General features: G+C 42.7%; 2 protein-coding genes across 5 annotated transcripts in view; one reads left to right on the top strand and one right to left on the bottom strand.

Moving 5' to 3' along the window:
• Positions 1–8,873, top strand: part of RALBP1 (ralA binding protein 1) — a 41,889-nt gene extending 33,016 nt beyond the window's left edge. For both annotated transcript variants that reach the window (XM_019546012.1, XM_019546020.1), the window contains 6 exons: positions 15–176; positions 1,327–1,458; positions 2,231–2,338; positions 4,636–4,757; positions 5,423–5,546; positions 8,510–8,873. In XM_019546012.1, coding sequence (XP_019401557.1) covers positions 15–176; positions 1,327–1,458; positions 2,231–2,338; positions 4,636–4,757; positions 5,423–5,546; positions 8,510–8,776 — 915 coding nt within the window. In that variant the 3' untranslated portion in view covers positions 8,777–8,873. The remainder of the gene's footprint in view (positions 1–14; positions 177–1,326; positions 1,459–2,230; positions 2,339–4,635; positions 4,758–5,422; positions 5,547–8,509) is intronic.
• Positions 8,874–16,476: 7,603 nt separating this feature from the next.
• Positions 16,477–23,971, bottom strand: part of PPP4R1 (protein phosphatase 4 regulatory subunit 1) — a 72,868-nt gene continuing 65,373 nt past the window's right edge. For all 3 annotated transcript variants that reach the window (XM_019545982.1, XM_019545988.1, XM_019545998.1), the window contains 6 exons: positions 23,711–23,872; positions 22,542–22,642; positions 21,217–21,337; positions 20,993–21,127; positions 19,249–19,390; positions 16,477–17,584 (listed from right to left, as the gene is read on the bottom strand). In XM_019545982.1, coding sequence (XP_019401527.1) covers positions 17,421–17,584; positions 19,249–19,390; positions 20,993–21,127; positions 21,217–21,337; positions 22,542–22,642; positions 23,711–23,872 — 825 coding nt within the window. In that variant the 3' untranslated portion in view covers positions 16,477–17,420. The remainder of the gene's footprint in view (positions 17,585–19,248; positions 19,391–20,992; positions 21,128–21,216; positions 21,338–22,541; positions 22,643–23,710; positions 23,873–23,971) is intronic.

The following is a 23,971-nucleotide window of genomic DNA, read 5'->3' as shown; positions in this document are numbered from 1 at the left end:
TCCTTTCTTCCCAGATCAGCAACCGTGTCCTGTATGTCTTTTTTACACGTGTCCAAGAGTTCTTTGGGAGTGTGACTCTAAAGCAGGTGACGAAACCCCTTCGCTGGTCTAATATGGCAACAATGCCAGCTCTGCCAGAAACACAAGAAAGCATTAAAGAGGAAATCAGGCGCCAGGTTTGTTTTGCCTTCAGTACACCTCACTGGCTGTCTACTTTGATTATTACGTTGCTGATTTATGTGAGAGGCAGGGATTTCTTAGGGTGATAACTTTTATTGGACCAATGGCATAGGTGGAATAGAGTGAGACAAGCTCTTGAATTCAAAACGTTCTTTTCCAGGTCTAAGGAATGAAAGCCAGAGCTGCGTAGTAAAAAAACAGCTGGAAGAGTAGGGAGAGAAATTCCCAGGGATAGCGAGCAAACAATTAGCAGAAGAAAAGAAGCTAACTGGGAGATTAAGGCTTATCAAAAGGGAGGAGGGTCATTATCACCTTTATTGTTTAGGCAGAATTCAGAAATCAGGTAGGTTATTTATAATGTGTCATAAAACCAATATCAGTGTTAAATCCTTAGTTCTTAGTGTCTAGCCAACTTATGAATTTTTGTTCCAAAGGTTGCCTTTTAAGCATGAAGACTATCAAGGTTAGAGAGGATAGTGAAATCAGAGGGGGAGTGGTCGTTCTGTGATAACTGTGCTCCTAATAGTGTATCTGTGTTTCTGTCTTGTATATGTTTCTCCTGTGAGAGTTTAGTTTCACCCATATAGTTGCCATGAATGCAGTTGTTGCATTGGATCAGATATTTTGCATTTTGGGAAAGGCATATGTAGGAACCATGGATTTTGAGGCTAGTTTTGTTATAGGGAATCTTGGCTGTATTGGCAGTGAAGATGTGTTGACAAGTTAAACATTTCTTGCTAAAGGAAGGCTCTGTGTGAGGAGTTTGATTCCACTGATCAGTTAGGAAAGATTAGAGCAGGGATGGGCAAAATGCGGCCTGCTAGGCCATTCTATCCGGGAATCTGATTTTCAGTTTGAATTGGCTGGGATTTGGAAAGGCCTATTTTGTGATGAGAAACAGACAAAAGAGCTGAATGGGGGAAGGAAGCATGGAGAGAATGAACAGTACAGGAGGAAGGAATGAGTAACGGCTGCATTAACATCACAGTTAAATGTGAGCAGGGTGATGTGTTTACTAAGCACTTTCTACAACCAAAATGAAAGATATGATAGCATGAAAAATAACTATTTTAAGGCATGAAAGCATATATAATGTCCTTGCATTCCAGTGACTGGTGAACATGATGCTTTTGGTCTTGTTTCTAGGAGTTTCTTCTGAACTGTTTACACCGAGACTTGCAGGCAGGGATAAAAGACTTATCCAAAGAAGAGAGATTATGGGAGGTGCAAAGAATTTTAACAGCCCTCAAAAGGAAACTAAGAGAAGCTAAGAGACAGGTGCGTAATTTTCATTTCATTGATAAGAATTTACATCACAGACACTACATATTTTTAAACAGGTCAGTGAACCAACGAAAGGCTTCTTGTAACTTCCTACTATAGCTTCATTGTTGCATACAATTATAACATTATGTTAAATCCTTGCCAGTACCACACTGCAGGAAACTGAGGAATGTGAGTCTGTTAGAAGTATTCTATGATAGTCGAGATGCATTTCATGTGGATTTATAAAGAATAAGTTTTGCTCTGGGATTTTAATGTGATTACCTTCCTGCCAATGAATGCTGAACATAGGTTCAGTAAGAAAGGGGCTAAATTTGCTCATTCCACTGAATTTCTTTATTTCCCAAGATGCCTTAGAACTGTACTTATATCCCATTGCTTATTTCTCAGGCTTCTGTTACGTTGAAATTGAATCTTAGGAATCTGGCACCTTACTTTTTGTATGGCATGTCCTGCAGTAAAACAGCATGTAACTGAATGTCTATCTTGGACAGCCTGCTTGCTGCATATTTTGCTTGCCCAAGAATGAGTAAAGTACAGCAGCTGTCCTTTAAACTATCGTCTTTCCCCAAAAGGTGCATAAATGTTTAGCTTTACACACTGATATGGTTTAATTGATTTTAAATTAATAGGTAGACCTCAGCAGAAACATCTGTCATGACAGTGACAGATGTTGTCTTTGGACAAGTCTGTTCAGGATTCTGTTACATAATGCATGGTATGATTGTGTCAGGGAAACCATTTTAATCAAACTTCTATCTTTCAGGAGTGTGAGACTAAGATCGCTCAAGAAATTGCCAGCCTTTCTAAAGAGGATGTCTCTAAAGAAGAAATGAATGAAAATGAAGAAGTTATTAATATTTTACTTGCGCAGGTAGATAGTGTTCTAATCCCATTATTTTCCCTAAATCCTCTGGATTTGTTATTCTTCTGTCAGCATACCAGGAAAGCCAATTTTGGAACAGGGGACTAAAGAGATGTAAATGTATTCCACGGCTACTGAAAACATTTTTGCTTGTTAGTAAAAGGGGCTGTCGTGTTCTGTTATTAACTATGTCTGCACCATAACAAACCCCCCTAAAGTGCCTATGTGGTAGGGCAAGGGGGTTCAGGACTGTGGATGGAGTGACTGGCAGGTTGTAGGGATATGCCTAAGACAAACACTTTAACAGGTGCTGAAAACAAAGCACTATGGCTTGTGAAAAGTATAGCTTTCTACTGTACACTTTTTTTTGCAGTCAGTAAAACAATTTTCTTGATCTAGTTAACAATCTCAACTATTTTGCTGAAAATAGACACCATCCTGTTATGCAAACATGTCCAGTCTGAGTAATGTCTCATTTTGGCATCAATAAATGAAGCTTGGAAGGAGGGAGTGTAATCACAACTTCTCCCCCCCAGTCTGACTCCTGCTTGGTAGTAAATCATGATGTAGCTTTTCAAATTTTGTCTGGAAAGCCTTGATGTATAAGGCTGGTTTTGAAGGCTGTGAACAGAAAGGGTAGTGTGGCACAATGGAGCATTTAGCCTTGATGCCACAGTTACATTTCCTTTAAATTCTGTTAAAGTGCTTTAAATCATCCCAACCACTCTGGAACCAGGGACTTTTTCATGGGAGATATCTCTTAACTCCAACACAAACCCTTGCAGTCTCCTTGGAAGTCATTTTAAAATGTACCTTTACATCTCTGAAAGTACATTCGTAAGACAGTGATTCGTAACCAGGATGCCACGGCACCCTGGGGTGCTTTGAGACTTTTTAAGGGTGCTGCAGGATGCCACACAGTGTTGCCATTGTTAGGTTTGCAGATATGATTCAGAAGATAAGACCAGAGATTTCAAATGGGAATCCATGGCGTGAAAAAACATTCTGCCCTACTGTAGTCTTTTTGGGTTCTTTGCAGAAGATTACTCTACTTTTTTCTGCAGTCAAAAAAGATGAGCTACCAGCAGCTGGGGACAAGGCCCACTGCAGAATTTAGGGTCCCTGGACCCCAATAGACATGGCCTTTAGTGGCAGCCTCCCAGCTCTGCACTGCGAGTACAGCTCTCTAGTACCACCCCACTGGCTTCACACCACTGTTTGATGAGAGCCCCACACATTCACATGCCCCTGGCTCTGTGCTGATGTCTAGCCAGAGCTCCAACATGACTATCCAAACGCCACCCTGTGCCACCACCCAGCCCCAAGTGGATCCAGCCTAGAAGGAGCCCCTGAAGTCTGGATCCAGCCTGGGTCCCCCAGGATGAGTTTGATATGCTTGGTTTAATGTAACAAGTGAATCCTGCCATACTGGAAAAGTTACTTTATAGGTAGCTAATTAAGTTATGCAGACTTTTCAAAAACTCATATTTGCTTCATTTGAGACAAAGTGATGTGCTCTTTGTTCTTTGCTCACAGCCTCTTTGTGTAAGTTTATAATTTGCTTGCTTAAAACGAAAAGGGTGAAGCAAACAATGTGCTGTAAGGGGACTAGATCTCTGAAACGGGAAGGAAAGGGCACTTTTCCTAATGGGCAAGTTTGGAGACATATGGGAGATATGGCAACAAACGAATTAGTGCCACACTACGTGTAACAGGGAGTCGGAGGAAGCTACTCGGCGTTTTTCTTTTTTCCTTCATCTCAAACCTCCATTTTTGGCCTTTCCTCCACCTACTGTTGCATCCATTCCCTTCCCATCTCTTTGGCCCTTCCGTCACAACACTCCTCTCTGCAGTAATTCTTGCCAGTCATTTCTGTCATAACATTTTAATTGATGACCTGTCTGCTTCTGTAATGGACCCCAGTGCTTCCCCTTTAATTTGAACTTTGGTACCTACATCTCAGGAGCACCATATCCCAGCCTTGCATGTCCTGGCTTATGCTGGACTTTGGACACCACTGTGCACCAGAGAGCACACAGGAATTCAGTAAGCAAAGCAAATGTTACTTGGTCCCAGGCTTATTCTGGCTCAGCAGGCTGGTGGCAAGCAGAGTAGGGGACTGGCAGGTCTCTCATGCTATGTAGACAATAGGACAGGCCACCACTCTGAGCAGTTAGACATTTCCAGTGACAAGCCTGTCCAGTCGCTCCTGAGGATGTGGCAGTGGAAGAAATACTTCTTTGTAGCATGTTCTTTATAGACTGTAAATCCAGCACCTCACAAGAAGAACTGATTGATTATTGCAGGAGAATGAGATCTTGACAGAACAAGAAGAGCTACTGGCAATGGAGCAGTTTTTACGCAGACAAATTGCTTCTGAGAAGGAAGAGATAGACCGCCTCCGAGCAGAAATAGCAGAAATTCAAAGGTAAAGAGGAGCCTGCTGATAACTCCCAGCAGGCAAGAGTTTTTGTTCTATGAGAATTTCCTTATTTATACCTACTTTTCTATAAAGAACGGGGTTTTCCAAAGCGTTTTAGAAACTGTAAAAGAACCTTGGAAAGATCCTTGATTCTCAACCAAAGTACCACGGCACCCCAGAGGGGGTCTTGAGCTCTTTTCAAGGGTGCCATGTGGTGCCCCACAATGTTGGCACTGTTAGTTATGTGCATATGATTGACCAGATAAACCCAGAGATTTCAAACAGGAATACATAGAGTTAAAACATTCTACTATTCTGTTTTTTCTGAGTTCTCTGCAACAGAAATAGTGCACTAATATTCTTCTGTGGTCAAAAAAAGAGTGAAAACTAAGAAGTGGCATTTTCCAGTAATGCCTTGAGTCCACTGGGGAGTGCCCTGAGTTTGAGAACAGCTGCTGTAGACTATCCACAGCGTGGCATAGTAGATTTCATTGCAGTAAGGGAAATCATACCTAATAATCAAACAACCTGTTGCCTCTATGAACAGCTGTAAGAAAAGTTTCATTTCCTACCTCAGCAGAGAGGTGTTTCCAGAGCTGCTTTTCCTCTTGTAGTTCTAGGAAATTTGCATTTGAGCAGGGCTTAACCTTAAGGTTTCCTTTGCCCTTCAGTCGCCAGCAGCACGGTCGAAGCGAAACCGAGGAATATTCTTCTGAGAGTGAAAGTGAGAGTGAAGATGAGGAGGAGTTGCAGATAATCTTGGAAGATTTGCAAAGGCAAAATGAAGAGTTAGAGGTGAGTGAATTTTACCTTTGTGCTTCTTGCTGGCTTCCTGCCTTTCGCTCTGCAGAGAAGCTTTGTTACATAATTGGAAGAGTTGCTTATTCTCATTGAGCGAACTGGAAGAGTCCCAGGCTCCAGGGCCATTTAAACGTGCAAAGTGGATATAAAACATCTGAATTGGTCGTGTTCTGTGCAGGCTGCAGGATCCTCTGGAAGGGAGGGTTCCTGTGTGGGCAGCAGCTCTGTTCCATTCAGGCAGCTACACCTGGTTTTTTTCCTTCTCTGGCCTGAATGTGACTTTTCAGTAAAAAGGAATCGGAACTCTTGGTAGAGGTGATATCTTTTATTAGTCCAACTAGATATTTGCAAAAACATTTTTTATTTGCAAGCTTTTGGGTACATGTGCCCTGAGTTCTCTGATCTTAGCCACTTCTTCCACTAGTGGGTGAGAACCTCTCTCCAGATGCTTTGTGTGACTTGTTTTGAGGCATAATTTAGAGTACAGAGGGGCAAGACCCTTAGGAGTCAGCTTTTCTTCGCATTAGTCTTACCTTTGTGGTTTGAATAGAGCTCCTCAATTGGCTACAATAATGTGAAGGCCCATTCATCATTCCTAAAGCCCTGTGCCTGGGATGTTATGGTGTCTTTGATTAGCACTTTTCAGACATGAGAACTTGCACTTCAAACCCCATGTCATTTACTGTTTTCATTTTATTACTGGCGGGAAGACCAGCACAGAAAGGTGAAGTGACTGAACTGGGAGCATGGCCCAGGTTTCAGTACTGCTTGTCCCTGTGTGATAGTGACCAGCTGGATTTGAACTGTTTGGCTACTGCTGGACCACATTTGTAACCCAGATTGAAGTGTGTCTGTGAGGGGGGTGTTGTACAGCTTTAAAAAGGCAGTGGTTTTTTTGTGCTTCCTAAACAGGAGAGCCTCTTTGCAAGCATGGAAATCATTGCTCTCTTTAAAACAGCTTTGCTTGTTTATATGGTTATTCCTGACAGAAGAAAACAAGCAGTGTCAGCACTCATTTACATATAAGGTGCCTGTTGGACTTGTCCCAGGTTCAGAACCCACATGCTGACTAGTATTGAATTCAAAGGGCAGTTTAAATAATCATTAGTGTGTTCTGCTAGGTGTTAGGTGTGTGGGTGCAGGGATGGATACTAGGAGCGTTTGTTTTTCATGTCAAAATGTAGGTTTGGTGCCTGCAGCTGTTTGTTCTGTTGTCACACAAGCCATCTTTTCTAGACGGGCGGCAGCCTTTTTGCAGGTGCCACAAGTTAAGCTCCCCTCCTCCTCTCCCAGCAGTAACCTGCTAGTTACTGCCCTGGGGAGCCAGAATGGATGCAAGGGGCAGTGTTCAGCAGTGCAGTGGAGCAGCAGCACGATACTGAATTTGGCAGCATCTGTAGGGCCAATGAAGTCTTAACCTGGCAGTGACACCTCCTCTTGCAGAACTATCCTGGTGCCACACCACTCTGTATGGCTGGAGGCTTCAACCCCACATCACCCTTGCCCCCAATCTGGCATCCCCTTTACTGAGCACCCAGGGGTTACAGGCTGCTGTGGCACACGTGCTCTGGGTTGGCCACCCCTGTTGCTTTGCTGCTCTTAGGCTGGGAATTAAAAGGAAAAACAAAATAATTTTGAGTAAAGATTGTAAGGAGGTGGAAAAATTACTGTGCACCAGTTATGCGGGGGGGGAGGTGATCTTTGGTGAGCGAGTTTCAGGACTGGGGGAGAGGGGCAAAGTTTCATGTCCTTTATCAGCAGTGAGTTTTGTTTGGTCATAGCCGCAGGTGTCTTTACCCCTGTGACCACCTCATTGGAGGTACCTTTCAAGGCTGCATCCAAAGCTACTTTCAGTGATGGTTTCGGTGTGCCCAGTGACGGCCTCCGGGCTCATTCACCATGTGGGACAGAACAGGCAGGGTCCTGCTGTCCTCGCTGTGATGCCTTAGCACCACATACTCTGTGCCAGCTGGGGCCTTGGGATGGAGCAGCACTGACATCTGCGGGGCCTGGTGAAGTAGTGCCTTCAAAGCCAATGACCAGAGCCTTTAAAACCTTGGGCAGCCCAAGGAGGTGGCACTAGGAGGCCTCTGGAGCAGAGTACTCTCTCCTCCCTGAGCAGCTCCTTCAGCAGGAACTCTCTTTAAGGGGTTGCCCCAGTTGCACCTTCAGGGTCTGAGGCACTCCATGGGGCAGTGGGATGAGGTGTCCCTGAGGGCTGGCTTCCCAGGCAGTGCCACTCTGTGGGCTCCTACTGTTATCAAGGGCTGAGGACTCCTTGTGGGGCAATGGCACTGGTACTGCAGGTGGGAGTGGGATTTGGGGCACTGAGGCTGGAGGGTTCAGGGTGGGATCTGGCTGCATGCAGGGTGCCTGCTGCATTCCTGGACTACCCAGTGCAAAGGTTGGCAAAGGATGACGAGGCTATCCTCACTGCGCTCCCTGGACTCAGCTTGCTGCCGGTGTATAGGTCTTCATCTGGGACTGTCAGGCTGGGCTGAGCCCAGGCAGAGCTATAAATAATAACGTTGCACCCTGGGCAAAACCACCCTGTGCTCTGAGTATGGGGTGGGGAGGGGGTGATCTGACCTGCCAGGTAGCCAGCTCCTCTGGCCAGGCTGAGGTTGCAGTGGGGGGGCAGGGCAGGGGCATGACGAGCCCTGCTACTCTGGCCCCTCAGCCAGCGCAGTGCAGACCCAGTGAGCTGCAATGCCCCAGACCCTGCCGTAATCTTCCCCTCTCCTCCCTGCCCCCAGCCCTGCTCTAGTCCCTGGAAGGTTAGTTGTCCATGAGTTTGTTTCCTAGTAGCTCCTGTGCGGGTGTTTACACACAGTCTCCCATGTTAGCACAGCTTACAGCATACAAAGCCCAATTAATGATTGGGTGGCTGTGGAAGTTACTGAGTCTATGCAGTTGTTCTTAGGCAAGTGATAATTTTCTTCCTGCTTGCTCAAAAGATAAAGAACAACCACCTGAACCAGGCGATTCATGAGGAACGAGAGGCCATCATTGAACTGCGGGTGCAGCTCCGGCTGCTCCAAATGCAGCGAGCAAAGGCTGAGCAGCAGGTGCAGGACGATGAAGAGTCAGACAAGCGCGGAGGGGGTTCTCAGCAGCAAAGAGACAGTGTCCTGGAGACAAAAGCAGCTAAAGAGCAGCCAAAGGCAGTCAAGGAGCAAGTCAAGCCATCGCCAAGCAAAGACAGGAAGGAAACTCCCATCTGATCCTCCTCGGGGATTCAGAGAATCAACTGGACTGAGCAAGGACTGTGCAACTTACTGTAATTCTGAAGCTACAACTGCACAAATGGATAATGGCTGTGTACATGATGTAAAGAATCTTATCTTTTAAACCCTGGAGACGTTAGTCTCCTTCATACTTGTGGCTTCTACCATCACGCTCAGGTGAGTTTGGAGGGGCCAGAAGAGTTTTCCAGCTAATGTCAGATGGTTTCAAGACTGACATGCTTCTGGTGACTTACAATAATTCAGTAATGGTTTTATTTAAGCCAAAATAATGATTTGCTTTCATCAGAGCAGAGTTGGAAGATCTCCCAATAACCCACCCACAATCATTAATTATTTGCCCTGTGGATCTGTTGATTCTCATTCATTTCTGTTTATCTACTCACTCTTGCTTGTGCCTTTTATACCTAATGCAGATTATACAAGGGAGCTTTAAATTATTTCCTGATTGGCTAAAAAACTGAAGGCTTATCACTGTTACCTAACAAATGCCCGCCTACAATTCTACAATATACTAAATAATTTTTTTTTTTTTTTTTTTTTTTTAAATCTCACAAATTATATTTGTCCCTGTCCAGTGGAAACACTCATCAAGAGCTACTGAAGTCCTTTGACAAGATAATTAACCCATTTGCTGGTTTGGAAACAAGCACTCGTCTCTTGTGTATGCTGTATTCATGCTGCTAGCATAGAGCAACAGCCTTCTCTTGTTTTAGAGAAAGGGGCCTTTTGCAAAGGTTTCACCCTCTGGTCAGTAAACCTCTGACTGATGTGCAGGTTAGTAGAGCGGAGGGATTAGGTTGCTTGCTTAAGTTCTCTTTGGCTGATCAAGCAATATATATTCAAGTCATCCATTGCTTTCCAGAGAAGCCTGAGAAAAGATGCCCAGTGGAGAAAGCAGGGTTCAGCAATAGACTTTATTTTTTCCTTTTTGTAAGAGTAACTGTGATTTTGGTTTTGGTTTAGCTATTTACTGCTACCAGCAATCAAAGGCCTCCATAAAAGCTGGGATTTTAGGGGCATTTTTAGTTTCAAATGCACTCACTTACATCAGTTCATCTAAACAATAGTCCTGAGACTGGTCAGGGATAGTTAGCTCAGCTATTGACAATAACTCCGTAGAGTGCACCATGCCTACTTTATTTCTGGATATTTATTTTCTGCACGTGTTGGACGTGGTTGTATTCTTTACCTATTGCACTGTTGTGAATCATTGGCCATGATTTGATTTTGTACAAATAATGCTTTGATATGTTATAGAAAACAGCATAATATTTTTTTAAAAATTTGGAGAAAAGAATTTATAAAAGACTGAAAATGTGGTCAGATGACAAATGTAAACTTGTAAAGTGTTCTCTCTCCCTTGCCTTTCTGTTACATGCATTTTATATTTGCTGGCAGTATTTAAGCTTTTTTTTGTTTTAAATTCATACTAATTCCTATCAAGTTGTCATGATTTTTTCTAATCAGTGTTCTTCAGACAAATCTCTTAATAATGGTTAACTTTTCTTTTGTTAGGACCATATTTATCAAACAAATAAATTCAACAGCCATTTGAAAGATAGTTTTTAATTTATCTACCTCACAATATATGTTCATGTTTCTAAAGCAGCCTAGAGCACTTGGCATGCACAGCTCTCGTCATTGTGTGAGGGGTTTGTAGTAGTAAATGTGTTACATTGAGGCTACATCATTAGTGTCTAGATTGGTCTCTAAGGATGATCACAGCACTCTAATTCTCAAGCTCTGCTGAAGCTTGTCAGGTTTTGGAAAAATCTTGGCTTAGAGCCAATTAAATCAGAACAAAACGATCCTTTTAGTTATGGCCTTTTGTTGAGACTTTTCCCTGGAGCAGTTGCCAACTACTGCCAGGTGTCTGCCACTGTCCTGAGTTAGGCCTGAAGTTTGTGCTTTCATACAGGAATTCATTTTTTAAAGTTATTCCAACTATAAATAAACCAACTTTCTACAGTATTCTATATTTGGAGACCTCTGCGTTCCTAGGAAAAGGTTTTTACTGTTTTTCAAGGGGGAGAGGAACAAAGCAGACTCTGTATCCTTCCTTAATGCTAATTCATAAAACCTTTCCTTAAAAAAAATTATCTTAAAGAGTTACAAGGCATGAATTTTTGGTTTGGTTTGTATAATTATAAGTTATCAGTTAATTCAGAGTGTTTCCATCAACAAATGCTTAATCTGTCCATTTATTTTTTTTTTTTTTTTGAAGATCACATCTAGTATTTAGTCATTATACTGTCAAGCTGATTTTTAATTGGACAGTGTTTGCAAGTGATCTGGGCAGTGTAAAATAAGATGCCTTATCCTGGGAACACCCCAAGGTGCCTTATAATAAAATTAACAAAACCTGAAGTAGACCCCCATCAAGCCCCAGGGGAGGTGCACCCAGGCCAAGGGTCAGGGAACTTCTGGAGGGACTGGATGTATTTAAATCAGCTGGTCCTGAGGATCTCCACCCCAGACTGCTTAGGGAATTAGCTGGGGTCATTGTGGGACCTGTGGCACAGCTTTACAAGCACTGGTGGTGCTCTGGTGTGGTGCCAGAAGACTGGAAGAGGGCCAATGTGGTTCCCATTTCCAAAAAGGGGAGGAAGACCCAGGAAACTACAGGCCAGTAAGTCTTATCTCGATCCTGGGTAAGCGCCCAGAACTGAATGGGATGGGCGCTGCACTTCAAGAGGGATGTGGACAACATGGAGAGGGTCCAGAGGAGGGCCACTTGCATGATCAGGGGACAGCAGGGCAGGCCCTATGAGGTACTGGACCTGAACCTGTTCAGCCTCCAAAAGAGAAGGCTGAGGGGGGATCTAGTGGCCTGTTACAAACTAGTCAGAGGGGACCAGCAGGCACTGGGGGAATCCCTGTTCCCCCCAGCACTACCAGGAGTGACTAGAAATAAGTCACAAGCTGGCAGATGGCAGATTTAGGCCAGATATCAGGAGGCGCTACTTCACGGCCAGGGTGGCTAGGATCTAGAACCAACTTCCAAGCAAAGTGGTGCTGGCTCCTAGCCTGGGGGTCTTTAAGAAGAGGCTAGATGAACACCTTGCTGGGGTCATTTGACCCCTGTACTTTTTCCTGCCATGGCAGGAGGTCAGACTTGATGATCTGCTCAGGTTCCTTCTGACCCTACCAACTATGAAACAAAGCTGAGTGGGTATATCCACATGTTTATTAATTATGGCATGTAAGTTTAGTTAGTACCTGTAATAACAGGTACTACTTAATGCCCCATAATTGGTGCTACTGCGCAGTACCATACATTAACACTTTTTTAGTGACGTTAATGCACATTAGACTAAATCTACTGTGTGTTAGCATGTGCTTTGCCTGCTGCATTAATGCGCAGTAGAACTAGTCTTCTGTGCATTAAGTGTCTAGTGTAGATGCACCATATCTAGAGGTAGATATAGAAGGATGATCAGTCTTCCTCTTCTGTCACCCTGCTTGTCTGAAAAAGCACAAAACATTTACCTTTGTTCTAAAATAGGGGAAAAGTTAGTTTGTAGAAGCCCTCATTATGCTGCTGGCCTCCTAAGCGCAGCAGCTGGAAAAGCCAAGGTCAATGGCTAATGGCAGCAGGCAGCCTGGCAAGGTTGCTCATTACACTGCTCCAGTGTGATCAGAGTAAAACTATGGTACCCATTTCCTCAAATGAGCAATGTGTGGCTGGGGTGCTGTTATTTTAATCACAGGAAAACAGCTCTGCCTGTGGTTCCTTCACGTCTGATCTATAAAACAGGAGTGATGAGGGCCTGAGCTCTGCTTACATCGTTATTAATGGCAGATAACGCAATAATGGTGCGATGGTTTAACATGGACCACTATTCTGATCTCTGAACTAAAGAATAACCATTATAGTTTACCTGTCATTTCATCAAGACTTAACCATCATGTCAAAAAAGCCCTTAACTTTTTAAATTGTATACTACACCTTGAAGTACATTTTGGTAGGCCATGCCAGCACACATCAGGAATAGTTCGCCAATTAGCAAGCCAATTACAAGTGAAACTTTCAAATGTCAGCTAAAGGACAACATACCCAATGAATACACCAACCAAATCCACGTGAATTAGAAAGGAAAGCCAGTGTTAAGCAGAGGATGTTCCATGCACCTGAAAGAGGAACTTAAAGGCTGTTAATGCTCCTAATTTATTGAAATACTCCAACTGTACAAAAGCTGTCACATATTTTAAGAAATATTTTTAATGCAATAAAAAAAATGTTTGTACCTTGAGAAGTAGCTTGATGTGAACTCTTGCTTCTTTGCAAGAGGCAACTGAACTGAAAGGTGGTTTGTCAAATGATGCAACAATCAGATTCTTTTCTTAATGCAACTCCCTGAAATCATACTGAAAAAGGTCAGCAAGTACACCTATTTACATCTTGTGGTAGCTGCTTCTCTGCTGGGCTGAATTTAAGTGAATGCATGCTGTTTTATATAAAAAATTAGAACACAGAAAGGGCCACATTCATCCTCCCTAAAAGGAGTTCCTATGTGGTCCAAACCTGCAAATCTAATGCCAGCAGATGGGTTCCACATCAGTACAACTGAGCAATGCCTTGAATCACTCTACCTTTAAGGGTTTTAAGTGGCTAATTTAACAATGAACACTTGACCATTATACTTCAAGATAGCCAAGGTGTTCTGCTGTGAAAGACAAAAGAAAGATTGTAGCCAAAGGACAAAGGGGTTCTCAGCCATTCTGTTTTGCCCAGCATCCCACCCACGTGATGTACTAGGTTGTGGATTTTGATCTTCACTATCTTCTGGGTTTGTGAAACCTATAGGGAGTTTGTGAATTTGCCCTCTAGGTCAGGGACATTTTTGAGCAGTGCCAAAAACACCTGCAACCTCGACTTGTAAGATGTTGGTTTGCCACGGGTCGATGGTGGAGGGGCCCAATCCTTGTGACAGCACAGCCTGGCCTCCTCCCCAAGACTTGCATGCCAAGCAGAATGCCTCTGCACGCCACACTGGCAACCCAGGGTTGCCTAGTCCTGCTCTACATAATGGAGCCATGAACAGTCTGCCAAGCCATTACAGCTGTCCTCATCCTTAAAAATCAATCAAGTACATTGAAAACTTACAATCAACAACACGTTGATGAATTACTCCAATGGCCAGAAAGGGGTGCAATCTAGCAAAACCTTCTATTCTTGGTTGTTGCAAGTGGGCAGCTCTAGGATCTGTCAGTGTCTTCTTATCTGCCAATGAAAGATGTCTCAGCTGACTCTAACCAGAGTTCAGTATAACACTTAAGTGTCCTAGCAACATGTTCACTTTATGACAGTGTCTTCTTGCTGGAGACAAAGCCTTTCAGGCCAGATCCAAGATTATCTCTCTGCTGTGACCAGGCTTTGACTGTTTTATTCACTGGTATCATGGGTCCAATACTGATGTTCAGAAGTGCTACTTCTAACTGGTTGGTATTAACCGTAAAACCATTTTCTTAAGTCCATGATTTCTGGTGCCCAATAGTTACAAATGTTTGTTTTCCGGCCCATTTTCTGAAGATATTATGCAGGTTTCCTTTAAGGATAAGGAGGACACTGAAGTCAGAGGTGGGAGTGGCTGTCCTGTGAGAAGTGTCACACTGGTTATCAGGTGATTCTGTCCTTTATCATTTTTTCTGTGAAGACAGCAGTTTAGTTTCACCCAGTTTCCTGTCCTTCCACCTGGGAATCTTCTGACATTTCTACTGCCCCTCAGCAGTACAAATGAGAACATGCAGAGATCACTATAAGGAATGGGGGTTCCTTGTCCTTAACTTGAATTTCTAGAGGGAAGCTCTTATCCCAGTTCCCTGCTCACCTTCCCTTTTTCCTTGGAGGCACAAGATATGAATCCTCAAAAGTGGCAAAAAGCAGCAGTGTCAAATTCTATCTGATAATAACGGAGGCATATGAATCTGTTTTGCCATCACAGTCAAGGTATTTTTTTTTAACCTTTTTGTCCTCATCTGTGTAAAACAGACTTCTGATTTTTAAAAGTAATTTAAAGTTTCTTTTGATCTTCACACATTCAAACTGGCTGTCCAAGATGGTAACAAATTTGCTAGACACATTCATGACTGAAAGAAATGTCAATGGGACTATGAAATCAGGACTACACTGACATCTCTCACAGGACAGGACAGGAGAGGCCTAGACTAGAGGATAGTGGTTAAACAGTGTGATCACGTAGCCTGAGGGACAAACTTGGACAAAAAAGTCAGTTAATTGCTGATGCAGAACTACCTTGATGTTTCACAGAGGCAGTGGAGATGGGATGGGGAAGGTCTGATGCTGCTTTGGGAACCTGAAGACAAGACAAGTCGCAGCCTAGGGACTGTACCTGGATTCTACCCTACAGATCATGTCATGCCCCTAGCTGTGCCCAGTCACAAGTCTTTTTGCCCATCTTTCTTGCTGGAAGATGTACAGAGAAGGAACTGATGCTTTCTCTGGCAGACTTCCTAGACCCTGCAGCATCTGGAGAAAATAGCATATTTTCTCCACTTCTGACAGCGATGTGAACTACCCCTACAATCCCATTGCTTTAAAAGGCTCCTTTATTCATCCATGTCAACAACCCAACCTGAAAGGGGCTGAGGTGCTTGCCTAAGAACACTCTCTCAGTTCAGCAAAGGAGCTGTGTGCTAGATTTCCAGGTGGCTTACAGACCAAGCCCTCAGGTCAGTGGAATAAACCAAGACTTTCTCCTGCATATGGTTAGGAATCTCTGAATAAGAAAGGTGGGAGGAAGCAAAAAAACTAAATACTGAATGACTTCTGGAAAAGGCTCCCTTTCTAGACACCCCTCTGCGGTATGAGCTTGGGTACTGGTGACTTTCAGAAATAACCATATCGTATAACTGAAAGGACTCAAGTGACTTCCCTTATCAAAGTCAGTTCCTGGAAGAGACTAGCGATTCACCCTCTCACAAGGCTGAAAGAAGAGGTGAGGCAGACCATCCAAATGAGCGTCTGGTTTGAGTGGTATTCAGGGAGTGGATTCGGAAAGGAGGGGCATACAGATCTTTGAATCCACAGGTCTAGAATGGTTTTGAAAAATGAAGGTAGCAGACGTGCATGAACTGTGCGGAAGGACAACAGCCCTTCCATGGTTTTAGGGAGGCCACCGTGGGAGTCCTGCTTGTTAGTAGTAGTTCCATGGTACCATGGAAGATGGGAGAGGTATCACCTCAGTCATTGTTATTTTGAATGACAGGAGAGAAAGGCATCCAAAGACAGGATGAATTTTCTATACCGACACCATACACTCTACTCAGCTCGAAATAACAGAAGTTAGGCTTACCTGGTTCTTGAGAAAAACCAGGATTAAGGTGGGTGTCCAGACTGTCCTCAGCTAAAAGGTCATTCTGCAAGAGGGTGACTGGAGAGTCAGTAAGCCTCTAAGACCAAATAAAAGACAATTTTGGCAACCACTTCTCATCTTACTAAATTACATAATTAAAAAAAACTACCAATTTTAAACTCAATTTACTACACTAACTCTGTAAATACAGTGGTTAGTAAATATTATATTACTATACTGAGATTTCACTAAATACACATCTTCAAAACTGAAAAAACTATGGAAAAAGACAAGTTATAGAAATCACTGCATTTTTGCCACATCTATTACACTGTAAGAATTGGGGGAAAAAAAAGACAGTTAATTCCAAATTTGTTCTGTTAATGTCTTAAAAAGGTAACAAGATTTTGTTCAATATTATTAATAAATTTTATTTGGACAAGTAGAGAACAACTTGTATCACAACAGTTTTAAACAACATGATTAAAGACAGCAGCACTCCAGTGAGTGATCACAGATATGTACAGTATATGAAGAAAAGAAGTTGCACCTTAGAGCCAATCATGATCAAGTTAAAAACACCTGACGTAAAGTACATGTGCTAATAAATTTCCTTTAGGTCATGACCAGCATGAAAATTAGGACACAGGTACTCAGCAAATTTTATGCTAATGGATACAGCAATATGCTGCATTTAAGGATTAAAATCAGATTCTAGTTTAGTGTTAGCACTGAGCCCTTGAGAGAAATCCAAATTTCTAACTTTCTCCATTTACACCATCAAAACTATTCATGCTTGAGGATGTGGCTGGTCGCACACAATCAAGTCCTTGCATGGATAAAACTTGTATAACTAATACTGGAGGGTCTTGCATGTTGGCATAAATTTGCCTTGCTGGCTGTACAACTGCCAGCTATCAGTTACTAAGGGAAAAACTTGCTAAGTTAACTCCTCAGGAGAAACAATGCAGGTCTCTGGAAATCGCATCTCTTCTACAATGAAAACGGTCTGCCAATTCAAGTTTCATGTGTTCAGGAAGACAGAAGATTTAAGGCTTCGGTGGCAAATATAATCCTCTGAGCAATAGTTTTCTACAGTCAAAATAACATAAGTAATGTTTATTTTTCTTGACTCTTAAAAAATCCCTGGTATCAGGTTTAGATAATATCCACCTGTAGTTAGGTCTGGCAAGAGATCTCTCCGCCTCCAGAAGAGGTTGTCCTAGATCATCCATTTCAGGAGCACTTGAGGATAGTTTTGTTTTGTATTTTTTAATTAAAATTTAATAACATTCAAGAACTTTTTAATAAGTTGATGAAGCTGTGCTCATGGCATCATCTGCAATTTTGGTACTGGCAGGGTGAATACTTGCAAAATATTTGACATCATTGTCATCATCCATTTGAAGTGCCATAATTGTTTGTTCGACAGCTTCTTGATGAGAGTTGGCAGAATTCAGAAAATATTCTGTTAAGTAACAGAGAATACAGAAAAAGGTTTATATGAAAAATGAAAATTTATTGTGGTGTAAATTCAAGCTACAATACTATAAAACAAGCATGAGAGTCCCAGTAATTCATAGAGGAAAGTTTAATGCAGAAAAGGCAATGCTAGACTGACATTTCATATTAGCAAACCCAAATAGTTCAGGTTGGTTTTGTTTCTTTTCGTTTAATCCTTAAACAGCTTTATTGCCTTAGCAGCCACTGCTTCACTGATGTGAGTTGCACCTAAATCCCTGAAAAGCAGCACATGATACTCTCCTAAATTTTTTATACCCATGTAAGGATTTCTATTTCTGTTCTATCATTTTGAGATGGAGGAGACTGGAGCTGGACAAAGTACCAGATGAGGTCACTCCAAGTCATATAACAGCACAATATTGCTGGTATTATTTTCCTTCCCATTGTTTTAACATTCTAATACGTTTGGCTTTTCTGAACATAGCTCTGCACTGAGGTAGCTAGTCTATGCAATGTCTGCAGCTTGAAAACACCACATTCAGATCCATTATGGAAAGGTTAGAAAAATCTCCTTCCCATCTCCTGCACCTCCTTTATCCCAGAGAGGCAATCAAGGTAGGGTTGGCAAATCTAAGCATTTCTCTTGAGCTCCCACCATGATTACACATAGCATCAATTTACAAAGTTTTAGATTGAAGAGCAGAACATTTGCCTTTATCATGTCAGCACCCCATCAGTATTCAGGTTAAGCAATGTCCCAACCTGTTTATACAGCAAAGTAGCAAACTATCTAATTTGCATATTTAAATCTAATTATTACGTGTGGGGGTTGCGATGATCAGATCAGGTTGGGGCACTGCAGCCACGGGCACCATGGGACCCTGCAGGGGAGGGGGCTGTACCTGCAGTGGCCTGGGGAGATCCAGCTGGGGCTGCCCAGGAAGAAGGGGCTTTGCTGCCTTTCCTAGGAGCAAGCAGTGGAGCCGCCTCCCCGCTTTCCAACCCAGGTATTTTCCCGACCGCATCCTCCTGCTCCCAGCCACGGGTGGGGCTGGGGGTTCCTGCTCGGCCTGGCATGGGCCTCTGTACCTGCTGTGCAGACAGCACCTTGCCAGGCACAACCATGGTGGTGAAAGCAGGACAGGGCACACAGAGCCAGCTGCCTCCCTCCCAGGGCTGCCCCACTGCCCAGCTTTAACACCACACAACTGCTGGCAGCAGAAACAACCCAGCAGCCAACCCACTGCGACGCAGTACCAGACCACAGCCCGGTGGTTGGGAACCTCTGGCTAAGGACATTGGCAGTTCCTAAAACTAGCCCATTTAAGGAAAATGCAGGCGGTGGGGGGAGAAGGGAAGAGTTAAGGGAGGACACAGGAAGAAGGCTTCATGTTCTCCAACATCACAAAGTAGCTCAGGACTTCTGATGCTGCAATCCATCTTGAGGTACTATCAGGGCCAGGAGGGTTAGTTTGAACTACCCAGAGGTAGCTTAGGAGACTACAATGGCAGAACTGATTTGTTACACTAGTGCCATTTTCTCCACCTGGCTACAGCAAAATTATGGCAAAGGGAAATATAGGAACTATTCAAGTCACCCTTGACATGTATCATTATCTATTAAGAAATATTCCTGTTGAATATCTTGTTAACTCCAAGATTACCAACCTTTCTCTAAAAGGGTTTGCCGTAATGTCTTTGCAAGGAGTACTCGAACATTTGGAACTCTATCAGATGCCAAGTGCAGTAAATGTGGCAGTAGGTGCAGAGCAAACTGATCCATAGGCAGGCAGTCATCTTCAATGACAGTCTATAAGTAAAGAAGAAACTGCATTAGCTTTCAGTGATCCAGCAAAGACAGACTGCAAATTCCCATGCCTTAATAAATAATCAACAAAATTATTTATCATCTTTTTCTTCATAGATCTCCAAGTGCTTTACAATGATAATGTATTTAACATTCAAGCAGGAGGTCATACTTTATGATGCAAAATGGCTCTCTGAACTTCAAGCCCAATTAGAAAGTACTACCAATCAGTGTCAGTTATTTTACTATAAATTTGGTAACTTCTTATTGTGTTGTATTTTAACAGGAGAAGTTTATAACAACTTCACCTGCAATCAGGAATAAAACATGTTTTACTGCTTTGCTCAGTTCACAGAGTTATTGCCACCTAGCCTCTCTTTTATACATTTAGTCTTCCCTGTAAGTAGATGATGTGATAAGAACTGAATTATGCAAAGCAGTACACAGAAAGGGAATGGCAGTGCATTTTCAGGAGTTGCCATTACACACAGGCTGTCAACTGCCTACCCCTCCCTACTCAAAACACCCAGAACAATATTTAGTTCTGGGTGTGAGACCAACCTTCAGAAAATCATGCAAATGTTAAGTACACCTATCCTGATTTCATCTAGGTCCTTTAAAAAAACCACTCAAGACAGTAACCAAGTCTCCTGCTTAGCTGGTCTCCCAGTAAGGACTGAGAACCAGTTGGCACCCTGCCTCAAGCAAAAACGCATCTTAGAGACTCCGTAAGGCTCTCTCACCTTAAAGGTTCAAAGAATCAAGGAGACAGGTGTTACATCACCAAATATTTCAGCTTACACCCATATTTAAGCTTCTAAATCAAACTACAAGCCTCAGAGAAAATCCTGTGGGAGCCACCCTCTGGAGCCCACCTAACCAAACAATATCCAAACACTGCATCTTTGCCACCACTGGTCACGCCACCTTCACCTGCATTCAGTTCCCTCTCTATGGCTCTAAACTGGCATCAACTGCGGCCTGTTTAGCTGATGTTATTTAGGCCAGCATCTAGGCAACCTGTACTACCTGGCTGCACAGACATAGTATTGGGTATATTCTTGCTGGCTAAAGGGGTCACCCAGCAAAATGATAAGTAGCTGCCAGCACCATTGTTATCACTAGCGAACACTTTTACTTCATGATGTTCCATGAAACAATTCCCAGAAGCACGTATGCTACCTGGCATTTTCTACATACATTTTTGTCCTGTACTCAACACCCCATTTTAACACACTGAAGTCACCAGGAAGCAGAGATGGCATTTAGATGGTGAATTGTAGGTATCCCTATAATGGAATTCACACTGCAAAAGAGACTGCGGAAATTGTGGCCTATTGTTAATTAATGCAGCTAACTTCTTCAGGTAGGGAGTTAGAGACTTGTTTCTATAGCATCCCCTGCTGACTTGCCGGTAGAGCAGCACTGGGCAGAGATGGTAGGAAATCTAATATCCAGGTTGAGAAAGGGCTTTCTGGTAACTATTTCCATGAACTTTAAGATGAAAGGCATGGGTATGAACTATAGCTGGTGCCTAAAGGATGCCAGTCACACATCCCCTAACCCCTTCAACCAAAGCAAAAAAAAAAAAATCAAGCCTCTTACCTGGCAAATAAAGACAAAAGTTTGCCGACCAGACCACTTCTGGCATCTACAGAATTTTTCAACAAGTTCATTCATGAGGTCCACCATAAATGTTGGTGTTGAAGCCATATATAGCTTTTTTACCATTTCACTAACCTATAAGGAATATTATTAATATATAAATACAAAAATAATTCCCATCACCACTTTGAGATACAAGATTTATATTAATTTTTAGCTCATACCAATTTATAGGAAATCCAACGAACAGACGAAACCTTGTCTGCACAGAGGTTGACAGCAATAGGTCTCAAATAGTCATAGACATCTCTGGCACTGTACAGATCTAGAAGCAAGATAAGCTGTCTAAAAGGAAAACAAAGCAAGAGGTACAATTAAGTTAAAATTTACATGAAAGATAATTGCATTACAGGGAACCCTCACTATTCGCAGATTCGAGTATTTGCAGATTCAAATATTCGCAGTACACTGTGCCAATGGGGTGGGTCAGGGCGAGCACCGCCGCAGCTCCCTCTGGCGTTGCAGCAAGCTTCTGCCTCTCCGTAAGAAGGCACAGAGCACTGCACCGGGCAGGGGAGGGTAGAGCGGAGAACAGAACTGGGTGGGTATAGGGGGAGGGCAGAGCCAGGCGAGCGGAGAGTGAGCACCAGGGATGAGGAGGGAGGCGGCAGTGACATCTTCTCCCCCACAGAAAGCCACAGTCAGTCCCCAGGCACTGCGGGGGATCCCCACACTTCCAGCTTCTCGGAGTCTGACAGGGAGCCCCATCAGTATTAATGGATTTCGCCACTCAGGGATCTCCAGAATGGATCCCCCAGGCATGGCAAGGGTCTCCTGTACTTGAAGGTGCATGTGTGTAGTGAGGCTTACTGCTTATGTGCACACATTGTTTGGTCCACTGTAACCATTTCACCTGTCCACTTCTACCCTTCAGTTAGCAAAGCTAAATGGCAGTGATTTCTCCCTAAATAAAACAGGTGGTACTTACCATGGAATAGAGTGAACAGATGAAAGTTACAGTTGCACCACGTTAAATTCCTCCCATTCCTCTTTTCAATCCATGCATTGTTTTAGCCAGTCACAGCCTTACTGTATTCTTTGGCTTTGTTCTGAAGTTGCCATTTAACAGTCCTTCAGTAGTATGACTGCAGTAGTGCAATTATGTGATAACCACCACTTAAGCACACATTCTCATTTTAATTTTTTCTCTGTTACATAGTAACTTCTCATCAGACTTGCACTAACTCTCAGCAAAACCAAAGATTTCTACTGCCTTAATAGGAGTTGGATTCTATCTAGTGGAACGATTTTTTATAGTATGGTTTGAAAGTACTAATGGAAAATATTTCTATTCAATTTGTTGTATAACAAGAGGCTAGATGGAAGAAGACAACAGTAAAGCCATAGTTTAAAACAAAACTGTAAAGCAGCCACTATAAAAGATTGCTCTACAGCATTTGATGAAATGTAATTTGTTGATTCTATTTTAAAAAAAAACCAAAACACAGCAGAAAAAGTTACCCCAACCGAAACCTCACGAGCAACATACTCAGCCAGCTCGGCTCGGAAACGCCAGTTCCTGCTGTTATCAGTCACTAAGAATTCCTGGAGTTGATAAAGATATTCTCGTCTTTTATCAGGATGAAGAAGCTGAAAATAAAAATAAGACCGTTCACCACAGTGCAGATTACAAGACTCAGTGTCAACAGATGGAAGGGCAGAAGGTAGGGTACAATGAACCCTTAGAAGTGTGAGCTTTTGTAGTCAACAACCTACTTCAGATGCTATCAGACCCATCAGCCAAAGCAGGTTGTTGCCTATAAAAGTTCATGCCTCTCTGACTGTTAATCTAAAGTGCTACCTTGCCCTACCTTCTGTTGACTTCAGACTAATTACTTAACTACCTCTCTGATAACGAATGGACTGTGAGCAAGGTGTTTACTATATATCACAAGGCATCCACAGATCGAAAATTACCCTTTAGCTGAAAATAAGTATAATCCCTGTAGAACAAATTCTGTCACAGAAAATTAAGGTTGGAAGAGACCTCAGGGGTCATCTAGTCCAACCTCCTGCTCAAAGCAGGATCATCCCTAACTAGCTCATCCGAACAAAGGCTTTGTGTAGCTCGGTCTTAAAAACCTCCAAGAATGGAGATTCCACCACCTCTCTAAGTAACCTGTTCCACAGTTTTACTACCCTCCTAGTGAGAAGTTTTTCTTAATATCTAACCTAAACTTCTCTTGCTGCAATTTGAGACCATTGCTCCTTATTCTATTATCCACCACCACTAAGGACAGTCCACTTCCATACTAAAATCAATAAAACTACATGGCATATTACGAGACAGAATTTACCCTGTATCTGCTTTTATTATGCAAAACATGTTAGTGCTTATTTTCAATCCATTATAAGTTATGTATTTCAAATCTAAAGAATGGTGTTCAGTACAGATGTTTTTTAGAGGTTAAGAAGAAAAGCACAGAGCGTGATACCATGAGAAACTCAATTCAATTCAGTTACTCAGAAAGACAAAGTCAGAAAGAGAAGAGTACCACAAAGCTCTTGTAAGACTTGCTTTGATGTTAACCGGGCATCTGGTTGGATTCCTATAAGGAATCATAATTGTGTGATCTATAGATATAAATTTACGAAGGCAAAACAAGCGTCACTAAGAGCATAATTTAAATTTTGCCCAAAGTCAAATGTGAGACCTACCTTCAGAAAATCGTGCAAATGCTTAAGTACACCTATCCTGACTTCGTCTAGGTCCTTTAAAAAACCATTGAAGACAGGAACCAAGTCTCCTGCTGTGAGCTGGTCTCCCAGGATGACTGCAAGCTCATGTATTGAGAAAGCTAATGTCCTTCGAACTTTCCACTGGGAGGGGGGCAAAAAAAAAAAAAAAAAAAAAAAAAAGACACATAACTAGTTTTACCAACCTTTATGTCCCAACATCACAGCAAGATGAGAAGGAGT

Source organism: Crocodylus porosus, unplaced genomic scaffold (assembly GCF_001723895.1).
Source record: "Crocodylus porosus isolate Cpor-Errol unplaced genomic scaffold, CroPor_comp1, whole genome shotgun sequence".
Classification (NCBI taxonomy): Eukaryota; Metazoa; Chordata; order Crocodylia; family Crocodylidae; genus Crocodylus; species Crocodylus porosus.
Note: the sequence above shows the minus strand (reverse complement) of the source record. Positions and strands in the feature narration are given on the sequence as shown.